Source organism: Bubalus bubalis, chromosome 16, assembly GCF_019923935.1.
Source record: "Bubalus bubalis isolate 160015118507 breed Murrah chromosome 16, NDDB_SH_1, whole genome shotgun sequence".
Lineage (NCBI taxonomy): Eukaryota > Metazoa > Chordata > Mammalia > Artiodactyla > Bovidae > Bubalus > Bubalus bubalis.
The window spans coordinates 63287673-63304871 of NC_059172.1; the positions used below are offsets into that span (position 1 = coordinate 63287673).

At 39.6% G+C, this 17199-nt stretch overlaps 1 protein-coding gene across 1 annotated transcript in view; it reads left to right on the plus strand.

Annotated features, from left to right (window-relative positions):
* The window catches only part of ALG9 (ALG9 alpha-1,2-mannosyltransferase), a 114017-nt gene that overhangs the window by 9786 nt on the left and 87032 nt on the right, over positions 1–17199 (plus strand). Inside the window, exons 4-6 of the mRNA XM_006065264.4 lie at positions 3090–3160; positions 8703–8791; positions 11535–11670. Of these exons, the coding sequence (XP_006065326.1) occupies positions 3090–3160; positions 8703–8791; positions 11535–11670 (296 nt within the window). The remainder of the gene's footprint in view (positions 1–3089; positions 3161–8702; positions 8792–11534; positions 11671–17199) is intronic.

A 17199-nucleotide genomic window follows, 5' to 3' on the forward strand; every position in this document is an offset into this window, starting at 1 on the left:
ATTTGCCATGAAGTGATCGGACCAGATACCATGATCTTTGTTTTCTGAATGTTGAGCTTTAAGCCAACTTTTTCACTCTCCTCTTTCACTTTCAACAAGAGGCCTTTTAGTTCCTCTTCACTTTTTGCCAGAAGGGTGGCATCATCTGCATATCTGAGGTTATTGATATTTCTCCCGGCAATCTTGATTCCAGCTTGTGCTTCTTCCAGCCCAGCGTTTCTCATGATACTCTGCATGTAAGTTAAATAAGCAGGGTGACAATATACAGCCTTGACGTACTCCTTTTCCTATTTGGAACCAGTCTGTTGTTCCATGTCCACTTCTAACTGTTGCTTCCTGACCTGCATACAGATTTCTCAAGAGGCAGGTCAGGTGGTCTGGTATTCCCGTCTCTTTCAGAATTTTCCACAATTAATGTGATCCACACAGTCAAAGGCTTTGGCATAGTCAATAAAGCAGAAATAGATGTTTTTCTGGAACTCTCTTCCTTTTTCCATGATCCAACAGATGCTGGCAATTTGATCTCTGGTTCCTCTGCCTTTTCTAAAACCAGCTTGAACATCTGGAAGTTCACGGTTCACGTATTGCTGAAACGTGGCTTGGAGAATTTTGAGCATCACTCTACTAGCGTGTGAGATGAGTGCAATTGCAGTCATTTGAGCATTCTTTGGCATTGCCTTTCTTTGGGATTGGAATGAAAACTGACCTTTTCCAGTCCTGTGGCCACTGCTGAGTTTTCCAAATTTGCTGACATATTGAGTGCAGCCCTTTCACAGCATCATCTTTTAGGATTGGAAATAGCTCAACTGGAATTCCATCACCTCCACTAGCTTTGTTTGTAGTGATGCTTCCTAAGGCCCACTTGACATCACGTTCCAGGTTGTCTGGCTCTAGGTGAGTGATCACACCATCGTGATTATCTGGGTCATGAAGATCTTATTTGTACAGTTCTTCTGTGTATTCTTGGCACCTGTTCTTAATATCTTCTGCTTCTGTTAGGTCCATACCATTTCTATCCTTTGTTGAGCCCATCTTTGCATGAAATGTTCCCTTGGTATCTCTAATTTTCTTGAAGAGATCTCTAGTCTTTCCCATTCTGTTGTTTTCCTCTATTTCTTTGCATCGATCACTGAGGAAGGTTTTCTTATCTCTGCTTGCTATTCTTTGGAACTCTGCATTCAGATGCTTATATCTTTCCTTTTCTCCTTTGCTTTTTGCTTCTCTTCTTTTCACAGCTATTTGTAAGGCCTCCCCAGACAGCCATTTTGCTTTTTTGCATTTCTTTTCCATGGGGATGTTCTTGATCCCTGTCCTGTACAATGTCACGAACCTCTGTCCATAGTTCATCAGCCACTCTATCAGATCTAGGCCCTTAAATCTATTTCTCACTTCCACTGTATAATCATAAGGGATTTGATTTAGGTCATACCTGAACGGTCTAGTGGTTTTCCCTACTATCTTCAATTTCAGTCTGAATTTGGCAATAAGGAGCTCATGATCTGAGCCACAGTTAGCTCCTGGTCTTGTTTTTCTCGACTGTATAGAGCTTCTCCTCTTTGACTGCAAAGAATATAATCAATCTGATTTCGGTGTTGACCATCTGGTGATGTCCATGTGTAGAGTCTTCTCTTGTGTTGTTGGAAGAGGGTGTTTGCTATGACCAGTGCGTTCTCTTGGCAGAACTCTATTAGCCTTTGCCCTGCTTCATTTCGTACTCCAAGGTCAAATTTCCCTGTGACAATTGATTTTTGCCTTTTGATCTCAATTTCACTGAATTTCCTTATCAGTGTCAACAGTTTGTCAAGTGAATCTCTTGGATTCTCTTTCATCTCTTCATACTGACTTTAGTTTCTTCTGCTCCATTCTTATACTTAGTTCTTTGCTTTTTTGTCTCTTTTTGCACTGATCTGATATCCAGTTACTATACTGAATATTAGTAACTATGGGGGCATCATTGTCCTGTTCCCAAGTACAGTTCTTTGATTATCTTGTGTTAGTTTTTGACTTTCTAAATGTGTTTTTGTACTCTCACCAACCAGATGAGTAGTCCTTAAATGTGGATACTTTGTACTAAAATTATCTATATGCCTAGTAGCATCTAGAAGAGTGATCAGTGCATAGCAGGTTTTCAGTATATTGTTGAATTAATGAATGAATTTGGACATTTGCTGATCACTTGATTGGATTCTTTTGGGAATTTTGTTTTTTGGTTATAATGATAAAACAGAAAATACTTTTAAGTTATATGCAGTAACATTAATCATAGAATATATTTAAATAGTGCTTATATTCAGAAGTATTCATTTTTCTTAAACATACTAGTTATACTGTAGTAGAAAAGCTATTTAATATGGTTTTATTTTGTTATTTTTATGTTTAAAATTTGTGTTCATAAAATTAATAAAACCACATTACAGACATTTGGATGATAAGAGGAAGAATATGCATGTAAGTCTCACTAGGCTGAGACAACCACCTTTACCATTTTATTATATTTCTTTCTTTTTTTTCATGTACTTCAGATTTCTATAGCTATAACTGTGATGTATAAATCATATATGTTTTCGTTTGGTATTGTGTCATAATTTTATAATAATTTCAGTTATTATAATTGTTTTAGAGATGTTTGTCGTGTGAATGGGATTTATATGATAAGAATTTTTCCACTGTCTTTGTAACCATGAACTTTGATCTTTGTAACCATGAACTTTGGTATCTGTATCATGAATAGATATAACATGAAGTAGATGTAACAAAATTTAGCCATTTTCCTGTAATTGAACATTTTGTAGTTTTTTAAATAGTTTTTACTAAATTAGTAGAGCTGCAATTAACGTCTTTATGACTCGAACTCCCCTCCTATATTTTGAGTTACTTTTGTGGGCTGAAGTCATAGAAGTAGTCCATAATATACTTCCATACTTGAATTTGGAGGTACGAACATTTCCATGGTTCTTGATACATACTGTTTTTCAAAAGGATTATACTAATTTATAATTATTACTGACAAATGAGAGTGGTTTCATCTTTTAAGAGTTTTTCTAACTTGTATCTGTGACTTCTGTTTTCTGGTTCTGGGTTTCTTTCAGATTCTTGTCTTTTACTTTTTACGATGTCTGCTGGCTTTTGTGAGCTGTATATGTGAACTTTACTTTTACAAGTGAGTATAAAAACTTAACTTCTAAAAGTGCTGTAAGAGCCAAATTGAGCATAAGTTATTTCTCTGATAATAGAGAAACAGTGTTTAGAAATAGAAGGCATTTTTCTTCTAGCTACTGATATTATATCTAAAATTCAATTTTTTGTTTAAAGCCAACCATTGGGAGGAAATACTTCTGATTTCCTGAGGTGATAAATGCTGTATCTTCATGTTATAGTTTCAATTCCGTAAGTGTATATTTGAGTAGTACTTTATTTGGTAGGATTTTGTAGAGCCTTTTTTTGGTCCTAAGAGATAAATCATGATGTCTCTCTTCCCCTTTTGAGCTTAGCTGATAGGAAATTATTTCCACTGTGAGACTCACTGCTCTTATATGTACTCAGTATGATTTTCTTCCACCAAGTAACTGTTGGTTGAATGAATATTAGTGAAAATGTTAGCATTCAAGTATCCCAGTAATAAAAATAGCTACTTTTTTTTTTTACATGAAACCTAACAAACATTTTAAGAATGCTTTAAAAGGTATTTGGACTTAGTAACCGTTACTTAAAGTCTTCCCATTGCAAAACAGCCAACAATGTCAGATGAAAAAGTTCTTTGGTCTTGACTCTGAGTAGAATAAAGTAAAAAAAAGAAATCCAGTGCTACCTTTGAGGATTGTAACTTTAAGTTGGTCTTCATATGAATTCAGGACTGAGATCAAATTACCCGCATGGTCTCCTAAGCCCCAAGTTTAGAATTTATTGTAAATTGTTCAGGGCTTATTCCTTGAAAGAAAAGCTATGACAAACCTACACAGTGTATTAAAAAGCAGAGACATCACTTTGCTGACAAAGGTTCGTAGGTTTTTCTGGATGTGAGAGTTGGGCCATAAAGAAGGCTGAGCACCAAAGAATTGATGCTTTTGAATTGTGCTGCTGGAGAAGACTCTTGAGAGTCCCTTGGATTACAAGGAGATGAAACCAGTCAATCCTAAAGGAAATCAACCCTGAATATTCACTGGAAGGACTGATGCTGAAGCTGAAGCTCCAATACTCTGGCCACCTGATCCAGAGCCGACTCATTGGAAAAGACCCTGATGCTGGGAAAGATTGAGGGCAGGAGAAGAAGAGGGTGACAGAGAATGAGATGGTTGGATGACATCACCAACTCAATGGACGTGAGTTTGAACAAACTCCGGGAGATGGTGAAGGACAAGAAACCTTGGCCTGCTGCAGTCCATGGGTTGCAAAGAGCAGACATGACTTAGTGACTGAACAACAATAGTGTCCCCAGACACCTTTGGAGAAGGAAATGGCAACCCACTCCAGTACTCTTGCCTGGAAAATCCCATGGACGGAGGAGCCTGGTAGGCAGCAGTCCTTGGGGTCACCAAGAGTCAGACACAACTGAGTGACTTCACTTTCCTTTCCTTTCCAGACATCTTGCAAAATCAAAAAGTAAAATTTCTCTAAAGAAGTGGATTCTTAATCCAGTTGTCAAAGAATTACCATAGATAAAGTTCTAGTGAACCAGATTATAATAAAAATAAATGACAAAGCACAGAAAGGAACAGGTCATTATGAGTGAGAGCCAGCAGAGATCATCAATAGAAAGCTGACCTACAAAATTTCATTTATTAGGAATTACTAAAATAAGAATATAAAATAATTATATTTAATATTTTTAAAGAAATAAAATAGGGAATTGAAAGCATGAAATAAAAGACTAATAAGAGATTAAACAATCAATGGAGTGGAAAGGAGCTTACAGAATGGCAGAAAATATTTGCAGATCATATATATGATCAGTTCATTTCCAAAATGTATAAGGAGCTCTTCTAACTCAATGGTTTAAAAAAACCTAATAAAATGGCCAACAGGCATATAAAAAGAGGGCAATATCACTAGTCATAAAGAAAACAAAAATCAAAACCACACGTAGATCATTTCATATCTGTTAGAATGGCTTTTGTCTAGGGAGCCAAGGATATATTATACAATGGAGAAAAGACAGTCTCTTTAACAAGTGGTGTTGGAAAACCTGGACAGCCACATATATTAATAGACCGGTGAAGTTAGAATACTCTCTCACACCATACTAAAAAATAAACGCAAAATGACTAAAGACTTAAGCATAAGACATAACACTATAAAACTCCTAAAAGAGAATATAGGTAAAACATTCTCTGACATATATTGTACCAATGTTTCCTTAGGTCATTCTCCAAAGGCAATAGAAATAAAAGCAGATAAACACTTAGGGCCTTAAACTGATAACTACTTTGAAATTTTTTCTTTTTATGTTTTAAGTTGAAATAGAGTTGATGGACAGTGTTGTGCAGACTTACAAGCTTTTGGACAGCAGAGAAAACCATAAACAAAATGAAAAGACAAACTACAGACTGGGGGAAAATATTTGCAAGTGATGTGATTAACTGGGGCTTAATCTCCAAAATATACAAACAGCTCCTACAACTTAACAACAAAAAGCAACCCAGTCAAAAAGTGGGCAGAAGACCTAAATAGACATTTCTCCAAAGAAGACATACACATGGCCAATAAGCATGCTCAACATTGCTAATCATTAGAGAATTGCAAACCAAAAGTACAATGAGGTATCACTTCACACTGGTCAAAATGGCCATCATCAAAAAGTCTATAAATTATAAATGCTGGAGCTGCTGCTGCTGCTGAGTTGCTTCAGTCATGTCCTACTCTGTGATCTAGAACACGTGAGTTGATACCACTGAAGCTCAGGCGCCCTGCTGTGCAACCAGACGCCACTGCAATGAGAAGCCCTCGCACCTCAACTCGAGAGTAGCCCCTCCTTGCTGCAATGAGAGAAAGTCCACACAGCAGTGAAGATTAGCATGGCCAAATATAAAATAATGAATAATTAAAAAAGAAAAATATTAAAAAAAGGGAAATCCTAAAGATATGACAACGTAGATGCACCTTGAGGATATTGTGCTAAGTGAAATAACTTGCCACAGGGGAGCAAATATTGCATAGTTCCCCTTTCACGAGGTATCTGAAATGGTTGAATTCATGGAAGCAAATGAATGGATAGACTTGTGGCTGCCAAGATCGGGGGCTGATGGAAACAGAAAGTTGCTAATCAGTGGATATAATATTTCACTTAACATGAATCAGCTCTAGACATCTGCTATACAACATTATGCCTATTGATACAGTACTGTGTTTTACATTTAAATATCTGTTAAGAGGGTGGATCTCATATTAGGTGTTCTTACCACAATGAACGAAGAAGGCAATGGCACCCCACTCCAGTACTCTTGCCTGGAAAATCCCATGGACAGAGGAGCCTGGGAGGCTTCAGTCCATGGGGTCGTTAGAGTCGGACATGACTGAGCGACTTCACTTTCACTTTTCACTTTCATGCATTGGAGAAGGAAATGGCAACCCACTCCAGTGTTCTTGCCTGGAGAATCCCAGGGACAGAGGAGCCTAGTGGGCTGCTGTCTATGGGGTCGCACAGAGTCGGACACGACTGAAGCGACTTAGCAGCAGCAGCAGCAACCGCAATGAAATAAAAAAAGATAATGAATGAGACTACAAAAATGACCAGGCAGATTTGAAAAAAAAACACACAGAACTTGTAGAATTAAAAATATAATAATGGATATATAAAATTTAGTGGATAGTTTAAACAGCTGATTTGTTGTTGTTGTTCAGTCACTAAGTCATGTCTGACTCTTTGCAACCAGCGTGCCAGGCTTCCCTGTCCTTCGCCATCTCCTGGAGTTTGTTCAAACTCATGTCCATCGAGTTGGTGATGTCATCCAACCATCTCATCCTCTGTCGCCTCCTTCTCTTCCAGACCTCAGTCTTTCCCAGCATCAGGATATACAACTGATTAGACATTTCTTTAAAAAAATTTTTTTTAAATATTTATTTTTAATTGAAGGATAGTTGCTTTAAAATATTGTGCTGGTTTCTGCCATACATCAACATGAATTAGCCATACGTATACATACGTCCCCTCCCTCTAGAACCTCCCTCCCACTGCCCACCCCACCCTACCCCTCTAGTTTCTCAAGGAGCACCAGTCTGAGCCCCCTGAGTCACATAGCAAATTCCCACTGGTTATCTGTTTCACACATGGTAGGCTTATGTGTCCATGCTACTCTGTCTATTCATCCCACCCTCTCCTTCCCCCACCAACCCTGCACTGTGTCCACAAATCTGTTCTCTTGATTTGACACTTCTAATAAATAAACCAGAAGATTAATCTGAAGAAATTACTAAGAATGCAGTACAGAGCGACAGAAGGGAAAAAAAAAGGTGAGAGGATAAAAAATGCGTGTGGTAGAGTTGAAAGATCTGATTTATATCTAATCAGATTTAGGAGATTATAGAATAGGGAGAGGCAGTATTCAGAGAAGTAATAGCTAAGAATTTTCCAGAATCAAAGGAGAAAGGACACTAATCCACAATTCAGGAAGCCTAATGTCCTGAGCTGGATAAATAAAAAGTAATCAGGGATACTGTGTAAAACCAAGAGTAAAGAAGATCTTACAGGTTGACAGAGGACTAATACAAATCCTACAAAGAAATGTCAGGCAGTAAGACCAACAAAAGCCTTCTCAAGAGTCAGAAGACAAAAAAATATGTTCAAAGTTCTGTGAGAAAATGACTGTCATCCTAAAGTGATATATTCAGCTAAATCACCTTTTAAGACCAAGAGCTAAATAAAGGCTTTTCTGACAGAATAAAAAAAATGTCAAAAACCAGAATTTACCATGAACAGATCCTTACAACAAAGAATGTTCTAAAGGATATATTAAGGAAGAAACAAAATTATTTCAGGAAGAAGCCCTGGGATACAATTAAGAACATGAGCAAGGAGAGTTAACACATGGTTATATCTGAACAAATATTGACTGAATGAAGCAATAGTCACCTCTACTGATGTTTTACGTATCGGGTTGAAAAGACCTATAAGACAGAAGTTAAAGGAAGTATATAATTTATTGAGGAACGTTGACTTAGATAACCTTTTGTTAAAACTTTGGTGTGCCTCCTAGTCTTCTTTCCTGATAACTGCCCTCTGTTGAGCAGCTCTGTGCCTGGCACTCTTCTGAGTACTTTGCCATGCATTGTCCTCACATAAGCCTTATGCAGGAAGTATTATCGTTACCCTCATTTAACAGACGAGGAATGTTACAGAGATGTTACTAGGCGAGGGTGCCTCTGCTAGTGAGTGGAAGGGCCAAGATTGTAACCTGTGTCCGTGAGGTCTGTTGTTTTTCCATTACACCAGGCTGTTTTCCTACTGATGTTAGACGTAATCTAGCATAGATTATTCTGTAGACATGATCTATAGAAAGTATACATTTCCTCTTAGGTACAGAGCTTCTCTCCTGCATGAGGAATAAGAATGTTTATGCACATGAAGTTGCTAATAGACCTGTTGAGACAGTCCTGTATTTGACTTCAGATCTTCAGTGTTCTCTGTGATGCAGGCCTGTTTTTGTGCTTTAAATTGAAATTTCCATCCTGAAGGTCTGCTGTGTTGATAGTCTTTGCCTTCCCTCTAGGGCTGTGTGTAAGAAGTTTGGGCTGCATGTGAGTCGAATGATGCTAGCCTTCTTGGTTCTCAGCACTGGCATGTTTTGCTCGTCATCAGGTAAGGAAAAGAGCAGGTGAGGGCATAAAAGGTTCACTGACATTTCGCAGTTGCATTGAACAGAAGAACTTGTCCAGATGTAGGTTATATATGTATAACACGTCAGTAATTTCCAGAGTCCTATAATCTGCCCAGGTGGCTCAGTGGTAAAGAACCTGCCTGCTGATGCAGGAGACACAAGAGATGTGGGTTAGATCCTTGGGTCAGGAAGATCCCCTGGAGGAGGAAATGGTAACCCACTCCAGTATTCTTGCCTCAGAAATCCCACGGACAGAGGAGCCTGGTGGGCTACAGTCCATAAGGTCGCAGAGAGTCGGACACGACTTGAACATGCACGTAGGGGATTATCTTCATGACCTTAATTGACCTTTACAACAATCCTATGATAAAAGTCAGATAAATGTTTTCTCATTTTTGCAAGTAAGCACACTGAAACTTAGAAAGGTGAAATAACTTGCCAAAAGTCAAAGAATTCATAAGTGGTAGGGCTGTTATTTTCATCAAGTTGTTTTCTTTTACATTATTATATATATATTTTTATCATTGCAAGGCTGAAAAACAGAGGCATCCACTGCCTTTCTTTGCTGTTAGCAGAAGGAAAAGAATTTTATTTTGCTCAAGGACTCCCCAGGTGGCGCTAGTGGTAAAGAATCCACCTGCCAATGCAGGAGACATAAGAGACACAGGTTTGATCCGTGGGTTGGGAAGATCCTCTGGAGAAGGAAATGGCAACCCACTCCAGTGTTCTTGCCTGGAGAATCCCTTGGACAGAGGAGCCTGGCGGGCAACAGTCCATAAGGTCACAGAGTCAGACACAACTGAAATGACTTAGCATGGTTTCAAAGACCCTGGTCTTGATGGTTCTATTTTATGCCAGTTACTTGCTGTGGATTCTATAAAAGTACACATCTTCGGTTGAATTTTTTTTTTTTTACAGTAAGCTTCTGTAAATTTAGAATAAAATCCTTAATGTAGAGTGGTGGCTTTCCAGCTGTGCTGCCTTTGAACCTTTGTGTTTTTTGACCTGCGCCAGAGTGACCTGTTCCTAAAAGGTAGCCTGTTTCCAGTTACCCAGAAAAATTTAGTTACTAGATGTAATTATCTGAATTTTAATTTTGACTTGTGTGTACCAGAATCTAGTATACATGTTAAATATACACAAAAATAGTATCTAATGTAAAAGTATTGATATATACTTATTTTCCTTCAATGACTGTATCTTAATCCATGTTCTACAGACACCTCAGGCCTCTTACCTGAATAGCTTTGAGAGCCTAAATGAGACTATGTTCTGGCCTCTAAGTGGGCAGAGACCTCAGGTTCCTCTCCTCCCCTTGGAGCTGGAATCAGCAGCGTGGGATGGCATCAGTGTTGTTTAGCATTGGTCTGGGAAGGTTGTACTTCACATGTCTTTTTAGTTATTTTGCTAGTCCTAAAATGGATTCTTGTATGAGGGAGATACCTGGGAGTATCTTTAGTTTTATAATTTCAGTTGAGGATGTTAAGGCACAAATAACTTAAAGGCATCCTTTTATACAGAGCCTCTGAACCCTTTGCTGAGTTTTTTTTTTTAATTAATTTATTTTAATTGGAGGATAATTACTTTACAATATTGTGATGGTTTGTGCCATACATCAATATGAATCAGCCACAGGAATGCCTTTGCTGAGTTTCTTAAACCATACTGCCTGTTCACTGCGGTTCTTGTTGGAATTGGTACTGAGTTTTCTTACCTAGTGCTAGGTGAAGCCCTTAAACAGCAGGGAGAAGCAGGTCTGCATTTTCATGTAGAGTTAATAGAAATGCCTGGATGAAATGTTACTGTCCCAGAGACCCTGAAGGTGGTCAACAAGAAAGTTATGTGGTGAAATAACTAGGGGGACATCTAAAGGCCAAACCGCCTGTGGCAGTGGATGCAGGATGCAAAGCGGTGCTGCCGTGTAACGGATGTGGCTCTTCAGAAGGCTTCTGAGAACTCGGCTGGGGTACAGGCTGCTGCTTGGACAGTCTCAGAAGACGATCAGAGGACTAACTTCCTCCGAAACAGATTGTTAACAGTGGCTCTAAATTTATTTTATTTTATTTTTTTGGCTGTGCTGGGTCTTGGTTGCTGCACAGGCTTTTCTCTGGTTGTGACGCGCAGGGCTCCTTTCTAGCTGGGATGCGGGCTTCTCACCGCGCTGGCTTATCTTGCTGTGGAACACAGGCCCTAGGGCACGAGGGCTTCAGGAGTTGCAGGTCCCGGGCTCCAGAGCACAGGCTCAGCAGTTGTGGCGCGCAGGCCTGGTTGCTCTGCAGCATGCGGGATATTCCTGACTACAGATCTAACCCATGTTCCCTGCATTGGCAGGTGAATTCTTTACCACTGAGCCACTAGGGAAGCCCCAGTGGCTCTAAATTTCTTGATGCATAATTCCTTCCTGGAAATATAACCTGAGGGTATTCCTGGGGAACCTGCAGTCTTGTAAGTTTTAGACTTGGAGTACAGGCCAGGAGATAAATGACCTTGTATAATTGGGTGACATGTTGGTACATAAAAAAACAGGACTATGAAAATAAGAAAATTGAACTTTTTTTTTTTTAAGGAGAATCACTGTATTCCTCATTTCTAATATAGCATTGTTCAAAGTATGTTCTTGGTTATTGACATTTTGCAATGCAGGTTCATTTTTAATAATTGATACCTAGTATATCTCAATCCTTTGTCTCTTTCCCTCCTTTTTTCATTTTTTTTGTCTTGTAGCATTCCTTCCTAGCAGCTTCTGTATGTACACTACCCTGATAGCCATGACTGGCTGGTATATGGACAAAACTTCCTTTGCTGTGCTTGGAGTAGCCGCTGGGGCCATCTTAGGCTGGCCATTCAGTGCAGCTCTCGGGTAAGAAACTAACGTGATTCATCTTCTCTGTGTTACTGGGCATAAAGTCCATCTGAATGTTAGGTTGTCTCCTTAGTCTCTAGGTGGGGCTGAAGTTGTGGGAATTAATTATATAAAGATTCTGGGAAGTGGAAGAATATTTCTCTCATGTTTAATTCTAATAAGAGCAGTGACTATTAAGCATCTGCTGTCTGCTCAGTTCAGTTCAGTCTCTCAATCATGTCCAACTCTCTGCGACCCCATGGACTGCAGCATGCCAGGCCTCCCTATCCATCACCAACTCCTGGAACCTACTCAAACCCATGTCCATAGAATCAGTGATGCCATCCAACCATCTCATCCTCTCTCGTCCCCTTCTCCTCCTGCCTTGAATCTTTCCGAGCATCTGGGTCTTTTCCAGTGAGTCAGTTCTTCGCATCAGGTGGCCAAAGTACTGGAGTTTCAACCTCAGTATCAGTCCTTCCAACAAATATTCAGGACTGATTTCCTTTAGGATGGACTGGTTGGATCTCCTTGCAGTCTAAGGGACTCTCAAGAGTCTTCTCCAACACCACAGTTCAAAAGCATCAGTTCTTCGCTGCTCAGTTTTCTTTATAATCCAACTCTCACATCCATACATGACTACTGGAAAAACCATAGCCTTGACTAGATGGATGTTTGTCGGCAAAGTAATGTCTCTGTTTTTTAATATGCTGTCTAGGTTGGTCATAACTTTTCTTCCAAAGGGCAAGCGTCTTTTAATTTCATGGCTGCAATCACCATCTGCAGTGATTTTGGAGCCCCCCAAAATAAAGTCTGTCACTGTTTCCACTGTTGCCCCATCTGTTTGCCATAAAGTGATGGGACCAGATGCCGTGATGTTAGTTTTCTGAATGTTGAGTTTTAAGCCAACTTTTTCATTCTCCTCTTTCACTTTCATCAAGAGGCTCTTTAGTTCTTCTTCCCTTTCTGCCATAACGGTGGTGTCATCTGCATATCTGAGGTTATTGATATTTCTCCCAGCAATCTTGATTCTACTTTGTGCTTCATCCAGCCCAGCATTTCTCTTGATGTACTCTACATATAAGTTAAATAAGCAGGGTGACAACATACAACCTTGACATACTCCTTTCCCAATTTGGAACCAGTCTGTTGTTCCATGTCCAGTTCTAACTGTTGCTTCCTGACCTGCATACAGATTTCTCAAGAGGTAGATCAGGTAACTAGTATTCCCATCTCTTGAAGAATTTTTCAGAGTTTGTTGTGATCCACACAGTCAAAGGCTTTGACATAGTCAATAAAGCAGAAGTAGATATTTTCTGGAACTCTTGCTTTTTCGATGATCCAGTGGATGTTGGCAATTTTGTCTCTGGTTCCTCTGCCTTAGCTAAATCCAGCTTGAACATCTGGAAGTTCACCATTCACATACTGTTGAAGCCTGGCTTGGAGAATTTTGAGCATTACTTTACTAGCGTGTGAAATGAGTGCAATTTTGTGGTAGTTTGAGCATTCTTTGGCATTGCCTTTCTTTGCGGTTGGAATGAAAACTGTCCTTTTCCAGTCCTATGGCCACTGCTGAGTTTTCCAAGTTTGCTGGCATATTGAGTGCAGCCCTTTCACAGCATCATCTTTTAGGATTTCAAATAGCTGAACTGAAATTCCATCACCTCCACTAGCTTTGTTCGTAGTGATGTTTCCTAAGGCCCACTTGACTTTACATTCCAGGATGTCTGGCTCTAGGTTGGTGATCATACCATTATGATTATCTGGGTCGTGAATATCTTTTTTGTACAGTTCTTCTGTGTATTCTTGCCACCTCTTCTTAATATCTTCTGCTTCTGTTAGGTCCCTACCATTTCTGTCCTTTATTGAGCCCATCTTTGCATGAAATGTTCCCTTGGTATCTCTAATTTTCTTGAAGAGATCTCTAGTCTTTCCCATTCTGTTGTTTTCCTCTATTTCTTTGCATTGATCACTGAGGAAGGCTTTCTTATCTCTCCTTGCTATTCTTTGGAACTCTGCATTCAAATGGGTTTATCTTTCCTTTTCTTCTTTGCCTTTCACTTCTCTTCTATTCACAGCTATTTGTAAGGCCTCCTCAGACAAAGATTTTCCCTTTTTGCATTTCTTTTCCATGGGATGGTCTTGATCCCTGTCTCCTGTACAGTGTCACAAACCTCTGTCCATAGTTCTTCAGGCACTCTGTCTATCAGATCTAATCCCTTGAATCTATTTCTCACTTCCACTGTATATCATAAGGGATTTGATTTAGGTCATACCTGAGTGGTCTAGTGGTTTTCCCTACTTTCTTCAATTTAAGTGAATTTGGCAATAACATTCCATTATTGTATGGCTGTCCATAATTAAGCAATTAACCATTGCTTTGTTGGTAAGCATTTGGTTTTCAGTTTCTTTTTTGTTATTATACACAATAATTTAGCAAAGATTCTTTTACATGTCTTATGGAAGTTTATTTTTAGAATAAATTTTTTAAAGGGAGTTATGAAGTCAGAGAATAAACATTTAAAATTTCCTTGTTTGGATTTTAAAGGCTGGTTTCCCCACTTCCAATCTTATCTTCTCTTCTGCATATCATTCTCAGATTATTATATTTCTCAAGGTTTTATGTGGGACCCTCTTCTGTACTTTCTGCTCTCTCTCCATCATCCTGATGAGTCCCATATCTTTATATCTAGTCCAGTCATCTCTTAAGCTTCGCTCATATCTACCTGGCTGCCTATTAGATATCTCCATTTATATAGTTAAACATGTACAAAGCTGAACTCATCATCTTCCCTCCATATCTGTCCTTCACTGTGTTTCTAGCCCAGTAAGTGGTACCACCATCTGTGCTGGGCCAGGACCTGAAAATCCTCTGTGACTCTTTTCTTTCTCATGTCCTGTCTTATGCCTCTTGAATGTCTCTTGAATCTGCTTATCTTCACCTCTCTCTGTTCCTCGATGCAACCTCCTAAATGTTCTTCCCATCTCTAGTCTTAGTCCTTATAAATCTCTTCTCCATACTCGAACTAGAGTTATCTTCCTACAATGCAAATATGATTTTATCACTCTCTGTTTTGTCTGAAACTCTATAATAGATTCTCCATTGTTCTGTGTCACAGAGAAGGCAGTCTGTAGCCTGTGGGTCACACATTCAGGTGGCCTGTTTTTGTGCAGCCCAAGAACTGAGAAATTTTACATTTTTAGAGAATGCGTGCCCATGCGTGTGTGTGTGTGCGTACACATGTGCGCGCGCACACACACACACACATGCACACACACAGAGGAATATGCAGCAGAGACCAAAGCAGAACTTTAGGTTCAGCAAAGGCTATAAAATATATGCTATCGTGTCCCTTAAATAAAAAGTTGGCCAACCCCTGCTCTGTGGTGTCCAAACATTTTCTTAAACAGCTTTACTGAATTCAGTAATATACCTTATACATAATATACCATATAATTCACTCACTTAACTCGTGTAATTCAATGGTTTTTATACAGTTATACAACCATCACCAGAGTCAGTTTTAGAACATTCATCATCCCTAAAGGAAACCTGTACCCTTCAGCAGTAACTTCCTTTTGTCCCCAGACCTACCAGTCTTTAATTCATTCGCTCAGTCATGTCCAACTCTTTGCAACCCCATGGACCGCAGCACACCAGGCCTCCCTGTCCATCACCAACTCCTGGAGTTTATTCAAACTCATGTCCATGCAGTCTGTGATGCTATCCAACCATCTCATCCTCTGTCATCCCCTTCTGCCTTCAGTCTTTCCCAGCATCAGGGACTTTTCAAATGAGTCAGTTCTTTGCATCACATGGCCAAAATATTGGAGTTTCAGCTTCAGTATGAGTCCTTTCAATGAATATTCAGGACTGATCTCCTTTAGGATGGAGTGGTTGGATCTCCTTGCTGTCCAAGAGACTCTCAAGAGTCTTCTCCAACACCACAGTTCAAAAGCATCAGTTCTTCAGTGCTCAGCTTTCTTTATAGTCCAACTCTCACATCCATGCATGACCACTGGAAAAACCGTAGGTTGACTAGACAGACCTTTGTTGGCAAAGTAATGTCTCTGCTTTGTAATATGCTGTCCAGGTTGACATCCATTAATCTACTTTGTGTCTCTGGACACCAAAATCTACTCCGTGTGCCTGTTCTGGAGATTTTATATAAATAGAATCATACAGTATGGTCTTCTGTGTCTGGCTTCTTTCACTTCACATGGTTTCAAGAGTCATCCACATTATGACATGTGTCAATACTTCATTCCTTTCTAGTGATGGTGTTCAGACTTTAATGTGACTCACAAGGCCTTATGGTTTCCTCATTTTTACATCTCCATCCTCCTTTTTTCAGTCTCTCCATTCCTTTTCCTCTTTACTGGATCTACATTCAACTTTGTGAGTTCCTCAATTACCTCTGAGTTTGGGTGTTTTGATTATTCTGCCTTTTGATAAGTGATTTTGGGATCACAGTTAATTACTCAGCACTGTGCTCTCATTTATTGACTTATCAAAGGAGAAATACAGCTGCTATGGAAATGTAACTGGTGGTTCAGATGGTAGAGAATGTGTCTGCAGTGCAGGAGACTGGGTTCGATCCCTGGATCAGGAAGATCCCCTGGAGAAGGGAATGGCAACCCACTTCAGTATTCTCGCCTGGAGAATTCCATGGACAGGAGCCTGGTGGACAACAGTCCATGGTGTTGCAGAGTCAGACATAACTGAGCAGCTAACATTTTCATGGAAGTGTAACTAGTTGGGGAGAAAAAAAAATGGAATGTCAATGCAATATTTAGTTAATAGAATGCGGAATTTCAGATCATAGAGAGATGTCCACATGACATGGCCAAATAAATGACAGCAATAATAGTGCCGTGTAAATGGAGAGAGCTCGTGGGGGAGGCCAGAGCAGAGCCTGTAGTTGACACTGGGTAGATTCGATGTAAGTAAGTAGATGGGTGTGGGAGGGAATTCACTGTGACTGGATCATGGGTAAAGCTCTGACTAGTGTCCTAGATTAAGAAGTCATGAGTATGAAAGTGATTGTTCATGGAACAGGAGTTGAAGCACCTGCTGAGAAAGTGAGTGTAGAGAGAGAAAAGTAGAACCTCGTCTTTGGGAGCTAGGACCATGGTAAGGCTCACCATGGGATAGGGAAGAAAGCCTGAAAGGAGGACTAGGGAAGAGCCCAGAAAAGAACATGGAGCCAGGGAGTCTAAAGAGGAAGGAACAGATGCTTTGTGTCAAGTGCAACAGAAAGACAAAGAGGATGGGGTTGTGGAAAGATACTGGGTCTGGAAGAGAGGAAATTCCTGGTGACCTCAGATCAGTCTTAATAACTTGATGTTAGGCCTTAAAGAAGAAATAGTGAAGGCAACGCACATATGCTACTTGCCTGAGAAATTCAAGTGAAAGGAAGAAGGGCACATAGTGCATATTAGAACAATATTACATATTGGAAAGGGATATATCAGAATTGAAGTGAAAGTGTGTAATATTATTTTATTACTAAAGTGCTAATAAATCATGGAAGGGAGAAATAAGTA